The sequence below is a fragment of the Pocillopora verrucosa genome, chromosome 13 (assembly GCF_036669915.1).
Source record: "Pocillopora verrucosa isolate sample1 chromosome 13, ASM3666991v2, whole genome shotgun sequence".
Classification (NCBI taxonomy): Eukaryota; Metazoa; Cnidaria; class Anthozoa; order Scleractinia; family Pocilloporidae; genus Pocillopora; species Pocillopora verrucosa.
This window is the reverse complement of record NC_089324.1, coordinates 499,001-508,339: the sequence shown is the minus strand read 5'-3', so window position 1 is coordinate 508,339 and position 9,339 is coordinate 499,001. Positions and strand designations below refer to the sequence as shown.

General features: G+C 39.3%; 1 protein-coding gene across 1 annotated transcript; it reads right to left on the bottom strand.

The window, feature by feature from the left end:
* Positions 1 to 70: 70 nt before the first annotated feature.
* On the bottom strand, positions 71 to 8,038 carry LOC131789524 (protein Wnt-10a-like). Its single transcript, XM_059106672.2, has 4 exons — positions 7,583 to 8,038; positions 7,219 to 7,487; positions 5,831 to 6,093; positions 71 to 1,654 (listed from the first exon to the last, which is right to left on the bottom strand). Exons 1-4 carry the CDS (start codon positions 7,660 to 7,662, stop codon positions 1,184 to 1,186), a joined length of 1,083 nt encoding a protein of 360 aa, XP_058962655.1. The 5' UTR covers positions 7,663 to 8,038; the 3' UTR covers positions 71 to 1,183.
* Positions 8,039 to 9,339: the final 1,301 nt, after the last annotated feature.

Genomic DNA, 9,339 nt, shown 5'->3' with positions numbered 1-9,339 from the left:
TGATTGAAGACACATGATTTAAGTTTAAGTTATCGAAAAACTATACACGACTGAAAAATAAAAATATATATATATATATATATATATATATATATATTATATATGACCAATTATGAGTTTATGACTCAGTCACACAAAGATAATATAACAAGCAATTGATTATTCAGTGTCGATAACAAATTATATAGTCAGTCGATGCAGTGAGATTTGCAAATGCTGATGCCCCACTTCCCAAGCCCGGTTTACCCACTGTTGTCAATATGCTATACAAAAATCCCTCTGAAGCTCTAAACATTGAAATGGTCGGGGACTGGGGGGCGGGCGGGGATTACCTTGCAAAGTGCATATAGTGGCTGCTAACACTCAATTTCTCATCTAAGATTCCAGTCATATCTGTTCGGTTATCTTAAATTTGTTACGATCATTCCACTGGTAACAGTACTTTGTTTATAACAACAACCAATTTAAACAAGAATGAGGTTTTGCTCGTTTCTAAATGATATCCAAACTTAATAAGGGTATCGCAAATGGCCCCATAGGAACCAAGGTCAAGGGACCAGTCATTTTTTATCGCGGGTGAGGGGGGAGCAGAGGATTATGGAGGAAATTACATCGTTATAAAGGGGGACTGTAGAAAATTGACTGACAGTAAGGGAACCATTAGAATACTGTAGAACCTTAGGTGACACAACAAAAATCCTCCGCCCCTGCCCCCTCCTTTTCCCCGGCGATAAATAATGACCGGTCTATGAAGTTTTCTGATTTTATACCATTTATTATCAAAATCCAGGTTGAAAAAAACTTGACGTTTCTCGTTCTCCGGTTGCAAAACTATAACTTTTCCATACAGTTATATCTATACTGCGCTTGTAACTACAGATAGCATGTCTTGTACTTTCTGAACATTACTTTCAAAATAGGTGAACATTCTTTAAATTCCATCTCAACTCATATTTGGTAAAAGTTTTTCTCGTGCATATAGTGTTAGAATAACTGTCAGTTTGGAATGTTAATGGAGCCTCGCAACGCTAAATGGGTACTCAGGTGGACGAACCGCCGGAAGAAAGACTTAGTTTTCAAAGGGGAAACTGTCTTCTAATACGAAGCGAGAACAGGATTTTTCCAACTGATACTGTGATAGATATGTTTACACTATAGCAGAGTCAAGAAGAGGCTAACGCTACTATTTGCAGATGGTCACCCACGCTTTCTCCACACACTCGTCACACAATACAAAACAACACCAGTTGAAATGGCAGCGACATCTTCTTTTTATAGTAGCGTGTATCCTGTTGTATCCTCTTGAACAGCAAAGAGTGTCACAGTTGTCGCTTCCGAGAGAATCAACCTTGCACATTCTTCCTTTAGTCCCAGCTATGTCTTTCGAGTCGTCTCTATTGCAGTAACTTGGCGAGGGCTCGTAATAGACTAGATTTCTTTGGAACTCATATTGTTTGACTGTCTTTGTTTTACGTGGTCGTATTTTGCCGCGATTTCTGTTGCTCGCTCGAATGAGAACGGCATACTCGTAATTCTCCATAAGAATTGTTCCGACTTCTTTGAATTCTGGAACAGTCTTCCAACAAGTTCTCATAGTGCAAGAGCCGGACACACCAGTGCATTTACACTTAGTCTTCATGTTATCCAGAACAGCCTGTAAAGAAACGAATGTATAACTTAATAATTTTTCCTTGAGCATGATTTCTGACTGAACACATATTTCCGTGTTCTTAGGCGCCCGTATGTCTCAGAAGTGTTTCAAAGAGTGTTTTGAACTACTTCTCAAATAGTTCCTTAAGTGATAAATCGGAACAACGCCCGCATTAAATTCGATGGCGCTTTGTAACAGAACACCAAAGATCCCGTGTCCTGGAAGCCAGGCCTCCCATGGAGCACCTGAGTAATTAGTGTTATCTTGTGGTTGGAAAACGTGATTTTACACGATGTCCTTATGACAGCGTTCATCAGCCCATATTTTGTTGCGCCTAACCCACATTTGAAGACCCAGCAAGCTATAAACATGGAGGCAAACTGGTAGAGAAGGATGAATGGAAAAAACAATTCTACGAGTGAGCAAGGAAACGAAGTGAAGGCCAACCGTCCTTTGAACCAATGCACGAACGAATTAAGTCAGCAATCACCCTGCGAGGTGGACACAGTCATCTCACTATGTACGCTGAGTAATTTCATCATGATAACTTGGTAAAAAATAAAATCGCACGAGCACCGAAAATTTCAAATTTTTTATGAGGTTTACCGTACCAAAGGGCATAAGTCTCGAAGCAACATGGTTGATAAACAACAAACATTTTACGTAAACTTCGGCAGTTTACGCACCATAGTTACTGTATTTTAGGGATAATGGAGAGAGTTTTTAATGCGTGCATGGTTCTTAAGTTTGACATTTAGGCAGAGTTAAGATGAACAGATTCGGAGAAAGTCACACTAGGACAAGGCTTTTATTTCCTGAATAACAAGTGCAGATTGATCAAGAAAGTTCTCTGAGAAGTTAAAAGACTTTCATTGTTCAACCAAACAGAGTCTTTTCAGTTTATCAACATTCTTTTAGGGATAATCATGTTTAAAGCATTAGCACATACACATGATCTGATGTGTATCGATGTTTTTATTTCTTCTTTCCGGATTTTAACGGATGACAATGAGGTATTCATGTTACAAAGGCAAACCGCCACCATTGTCAAGTGTCTTTATCGAAATCTACATGAATCCATCAGTTCTATTTGAAATATTTTAACAGTAACTAATCCTCCATAAGCGGATCATGTAGAATTTTTCTTCTCATTGAGTTACATAGTCTTTGAAGTCAAAAGGATTTAATGAAATTAAGTTAAAAATGATCCGTTTACCATTAAAAGTTCTTAGGAAGGTGTGGCTCGGTAAAAATGAGCGCACAGGTTGTGACTCAAAGTTGAACGGCGGTAAATGTCCAATTGGTGTGAATAACGCAGCGAGTCTCATCACAACCATTCCAAAGAGGAGGGGGGGGGGCTTGCTTACGCTTTCTTCCATTGCTTGAACCCCAAATTACCAATTTTCCCAAAGTGGTAACGGTGGAATGGCATAGATTTCCCTTTTTGTGTAAATGTTCTAAGTACAGGATAGTACCAAATGAATGTTCTGCTTGTGTTCTCATACGGTTTAGAAATAAACTTAGTTTAGCCAATTAAATTGTCATGCTTTAGAGTTTTAGCCGCAATTCAAAAAATATTCAGCCACGTTGTAGAGCACGATGTACAGTGCCACTCAAAAGTACTGTTAACTAGCTTTCATTTTAACTATTACACACAAGGGCATTTATAGGAGACCAAAAAAAGAGTCAAAACTGTCTTAATTATTAATCCACCGACTCGCCTAAAGAATTTCGTTGATTCTTAAACCAGCCAAAAACTCGCGGCTGGATTGAAAATCAGAAAATTTAAGATAAAGAATCTAACTTCTCAAGCTTTCTTGATCAACCATTCTGCTACAAATATTTGAAGAATCGTGATAAATAAGGGATGTTAATGGACTTGTCTAAAAATCAATAAAACAGTAGATTGGTATCGTCCTGAGCTGTAAGATTTTCTTTTTTTTATCGAAGAGTAAAGTAAGTGGTAATTACACGCACAGGACATCTGGTAAAGTAAAAATGAACCACTACACTTCATATGTCACAGGTAATATTTCATTTTTTGTTGTTTCAGCAATCATCCATGTAAAACTCATTTAATACATAACGAATGTCTACCACTTAACGACGTGTGTCTTGATTTCAATGAAAAACCCACTAGGGTGCATAAAAGTCCCTCATGCGAGTAAAAGTGTGTGCTAATTAGATGTGCAAATGTGTGTTTGCCACGTCTTTAATAACAACATGAGCTTTATCCTACGGAAAACTAACGACTTGATGAGCAGAAAAGTGTTCGAAGCCAACGATGATTCTAGTTTATGTCGAGAACCTGACACCGTGCGAAGAGCACATGAGATGAACGACAGTGTTGTCCGGGGGAGGGGGGTACTTAAGTCAATTTTTGCTGCGTTTGTACCGTTGGCCTATAAGAGCCCTTACTACGTTAGAGTCTATTCTGTGGCCAATTAGACCCCATTTTAGTCACTTCTGAGCAAATGTAATTTTTGCGATCCCGACTTAGTCACTTTCTATTTATGCATCTACCTTATTAAGTTAGTTATCCTAAAATGAATTGACAAATTAAAAATGGTGACAACTCATTAACTGCATATCTTCCCATTTTCAAATCCATACTTACCAGGATTTTCTTACCCCAAACACCTCGAAAATGTGTGCCCGCATTCTAGTAACTTTATGTAAAATGTAACCCCGTGATATATAGCCAATCTATTCATGAAAATTCGAATCAATCCAGCAGTAGAACCCCCTCATCTATCACTAGGAAGTATTCCCCCCCCCCGGGCTATTTAGGTACTAAACTATTTCGCTGTATATCTCTGTTGACGCTTTTCTCTTCATCCAAAATATCTGGTTCTAATTATCTTGGAATTTCCCTGCTTTTTTACGAAATGCCCTTTTGATCTTCATAAGTGAACGCAATGTGTAAAGACGCCCGCCTGGTCCTTTTGATACACAGACGTCTTCAAAGAGCTATTAAGCCAATTGATTCAGACACAGCGGGGATTTCTCGGCCCTTTTATGTCTTCTCTAAATCAGCTAATTAACCGGCCCGGTATTACTTCCAGATTTGCTCATTATCGTCGGTACATATAAGAGGAAGGGATAATCTGAAAGCACGAAAATCTCCCCGAGCGAAAAAGTACCAAGTAAAGAGGTTAATTCCCGAACAGGAAATTACCATTCTTACGTCAAGTACTTCCAGACCTTCTTCTAAATTCACGACTTTTTTCAAAGGGTTTGGTATCACCTTTAATAATTGGATCAGAAAGCGACTGATCTATTTTAAAATCGGTCCCTCACCTCTTGTCTTTTCAAAGGTACTGGTAGCTCCTAGATAGGTATATTTATCAAACGGCCTCTTGACGATAGGAAACTCCTGATGGATTTGCTAATGCGCAACTCTTGTTGAAATAACAACTTAGGGTCTGAATTGTTTTCGAACAAGTTTCAATAAATCAAATCTTAAAAACTTAATAACTTCTCTGAAGCGGGTTTGACACAAAAATGAAACCACAAAATGTGTCGGCAACTCTAGGAAGTGATGGGAAAATCCAATTATCTGAAAGTACCAGAACATAGTACCATGCACACAATCCGATGAGATGCACGAACAAGGCTAAAACCGCTGCAGTACCTATTTATACAATGAGGTAACGTATTATAGGGCAAAAGCTAAATTTTATGGAGGGATTATAGCATTCCGTGCCTTTTTTGAGCGTTCGTGTCAAGGTTGCCAAACACGTGATACAAATGTGTCATATCTCTGACCCTGCGTGCAAATATTCCAACACAAAGCATGCATGCGTAATCATTCTATGATACATTTAGGAATTTCAAAAGAGCCATTTAGCAGACGACAATGACACACAGGTACCGCCGAATTGTTGGAATAGTCTGATGTAATGAAACGATGGGGTAAGAGATCTCTTATGAACGGACATCCTAACTCCTCTTGAGTGGAGTCGAATCGAACCGTGTGATTTTGACCTTTCGGTTTGCGGATTTATCCCCCTCAGGTAACCATTCGAATATCACGTTTGGAGACAACTTCTCCGTCACGATGTTTTAATTTCGATTCTCTGATCGGGTGAAGATTCGATGAAATGTGTTAGACTTGTGTTTGGCACCTCTTAAAGGTTCAGTGGTTGTGTAAAAATTACAAAGGGCTTGTTTTCTTACCAGACGTCCTGCTCGATTGTTGTGGAGGTTCATCAGCGACTTTATATCTGTCCCTCTTTCCCGAGAGTCCATAAAATCGGCAGTAAACACGGCACCGTAAAGAGCGTTGTCGCTGCATCCACCCCAGCTCCAGCCCCGACCCTCTCCTTTGACGGTTTTGTCGCATTCGCATGTTCCAAGTTTACCCGCGCTGCAAGATGTTGCAACTGCTTGTGTCATGCCGGCAGATATAATAGCGTGCGCGAACGCTGTCTCTCTGAAACCTGCAAGTTAATTGAAGAAGTTTGAGACATTATCTAGGCAAGATCTTGATGGCGATCAGAGATAGGATTGTCAGGCAACACCGGAAGCGTTTAGAGGTGGCACAGGTGAAGATCAAGGCAAAGATTAGAGAGTGCCCGTTTAATAAAGTAAACATATTTTAGGAAAGAGACTAGGATGTGGTTATATAGTCAAAAGGTGGTCGTAGTAATACAAATCTTCCAACCTGCTGTGTATGTGATTGATTCTTAGCCGCCGTACAGCATAGTCTTCGTCGCGACGAGTAAATAAAACCAGAAACTAAGAGCACTTAGTGTATTTCAAGTGAGATAAATCAGTTTAATGTTGATAGTGATGTCGGAACTTAGTTAGTTTCTTTTAATGGCGTTCGGCTTTCTTAGGTGCCTAAAATCTGGCGGATAAATTTCTAATGAACGGATTAAGACTCATCTGTTAAGTATCAAGGTCTGCACCAAGCTTTCCATTTTAAGAGGAATTTAAGATTTTCGAGAGGACATTTCACTACACTTAGACAATGAACCTAACAATCTGAATCGGATGAGATCGAAAGGGCTAACATGTGTTGCAGTTTAGTAATCTACTTAGGCCAGTCGAATCCTTCTTCGGTATGTTTACCTTTACAAGAGTGTTTATTTGTTACGTTAGACCTGGCACTTGGAGGAGGCCATGTTACAATCATAAACTTAATGGGTTTTACCGCGTGACTTATATTTACACCTCTTTGTCAAAGTACAGGAATCTGTCCGCTTACGATATTTATGATGCTAAATTAAGAAAAACCGAATGATAAGGCCTAAAGCACGAAAACAAAAAAAAAAAGGAGCGACATATGGAAAGATCAAAGGGCCTTGGGTCACATCCAAACATTTGCAGTCTTCCACCATTTAACAGCATCTCTTGTTTATTTTTCTTTCAATAATCCCTGCAACTTATTCAAAAACCAGAGCTGCTTACCTGAAATGCCGCATAGTATTTACACAGTAGAGTGATTTGCCACTTCCTTGAATTGGATAAATGGCCTCACCAGGAACGTTCAGAACTGAGATTATAAGCCGGATTTGTGCTCAGCATATTAAGCCTGTATGCTTATACCTGTACGTACTAACCTCTAGCTAATAAGTCACTCGTCAAGGGATTGCCGTTTTTGGTCTCCAAGGACGAGCAGTTCCATCTTGTGTATGCGAACTGTTGTTGACATTCATGTACCGCCATTTGGGCTCCTTGTAACGCGCTAGCAACAACATCGGCTTGCGTTTTACAAAGTTCCAGTTGTTCTCTGTTCAAAGACGGTGTGTTCTTACAAACGGTGTTGGGGTTCAGTATTGGATCAACCTCCAAAGGAAGTCCCGATGTTAGAATATCGTACCCTGAAAGTCTAAAGCGTAGTTGTATTGATGAGATGTTAAAATGTTGACGTTAATGAACATTTTGAAAGTCAAACCGTGGGAAAAGTGAGATAAGGAAGCTTACCTTGTATCACTTGATAGAGCGTGAATGCCTAGAAAAACACAGGTCAGGGCTATCCTTGTCATCAGTGATAGATGCATCATAACTCGCTTGAGGGGACAGACGGAGCTAATGCCTTAATTCGTGGTTCAATGCCGTGTGGCTCTTCAGTAGAGCTACTTAGAGACGTCGTGTTTCCCTAAAGAGGACTCCCGTGGTTGTAATGATGAGCCAAAGGTGCAATAAGTTTTGAAATCCAATTTCAGCTCATTGCTACCAGACCGCCAACCTCGTGAGTGACATATTAAAGAGCCTATACTTCCATAACTGCGCGTGGCATTAGCGAATGGCTACAACGGAAATTCATCAGTGTTCATCAGTTAGGTAATATGGCCTCGTTTGGCATGCATCTAAATAAATGAGATTGTTTTCTCTTGATACTAGACAGGGAATAAGACACCAATTTAATCACTCTTGTTCATTGACTTGGGGGGATGATCACCAAGTGCAAATTCCGCAAATCATTCATAAAAACTAGGGATGTTTTTGTGTTTAGTTTCACCGGGCATATTACAAATGCAAAGAATGTTCTTTTGCTTTCCAAAGATGGCACGTTTTTCGCCATGATGACAAAAATGAAGTGTCACATAAATGTAGACATAAACACCCAATGATGTTCTAAACAGTCTGTAGGGGGAAGGCCTGTGGCATAAATGCGTCATGAGATATGCCAGGTCACCCCCGTCGAAATAAACAAAATATTGCTCAGCTAAAAACAGTTTCGCTGATAATTCAATTATCAAACCTATCAGTCTCAAATTTTATCAGACCGCCGCTTGATCAAACATATTCTGTTAATCTTCGACAATTTCTTTATTTTCCCACGAGTTTATGGCATAACATAACTAATCTGTTCAAATATGTTTGTGCGCCCCACTCTCTCCAACCTGTTTCATCCACCAAAAATAGACAGCTCACTGTAAAGGCGTGGAAGTGCAACTACAATGCTATCAGATTCTTCGTGACGTAAATTTAGACTGATGTTTGCATGCGCTTAGGTTTAAGTTGAAATATCGAAAAATACAATCCCATTTCTCATTTGACTTAAGCTCAACAGACATTTCTGAGCACAGTTTCATTATCAAACCGAATCCATGCGCTTTGAGTATTGGACCTTTATCGCGATTTATTTATCGTTAACTTGCTTCCTACGTCAGGTCAGTAAAAAAAAATGAACAGTTTTTTTTTCTAAGTGTGATGAAAGGTACAGAAATGTGGGTCACGCGAACTTACTTAACGTTATCTATTAGGAAAAAAATGGAAGTTAAAACAGGATACGCAATGAATTTCAAAACGTCCGACGAAGCTAAAAACATGGTACTTCCTATCCCATCTGATAAAGCAAGGTACTTGAATTCACTGCTAAATATTCTTGGTTGAACTCCTTAAGTCTTGACCATGATACTGGAACTCAGGGCTGGATCATTCGAGACTGTTCTTGGAGTAAATAAATAAAGGCTCGATAAATTTTTCACTGGGTACACAAGATTAAAGCAGGCTGTTATCAGGCAATGACTCAGGGAAAGCAACTTGTCAGTGAGTTGTCAAGACATTGACCCCAACCTTTGTACTTATGTGAAGAGGGTGATCTTTTGTTTGGATAATTTTGCTTTTTTTAAGTCAACGTAAACTATCCAATTCAAATTAAGTGATGTCTGGTACGACGAAGACGGGAGATTTAACCAGGTCTGAAGCATAAAATTTTTATCGGATTAATTGGC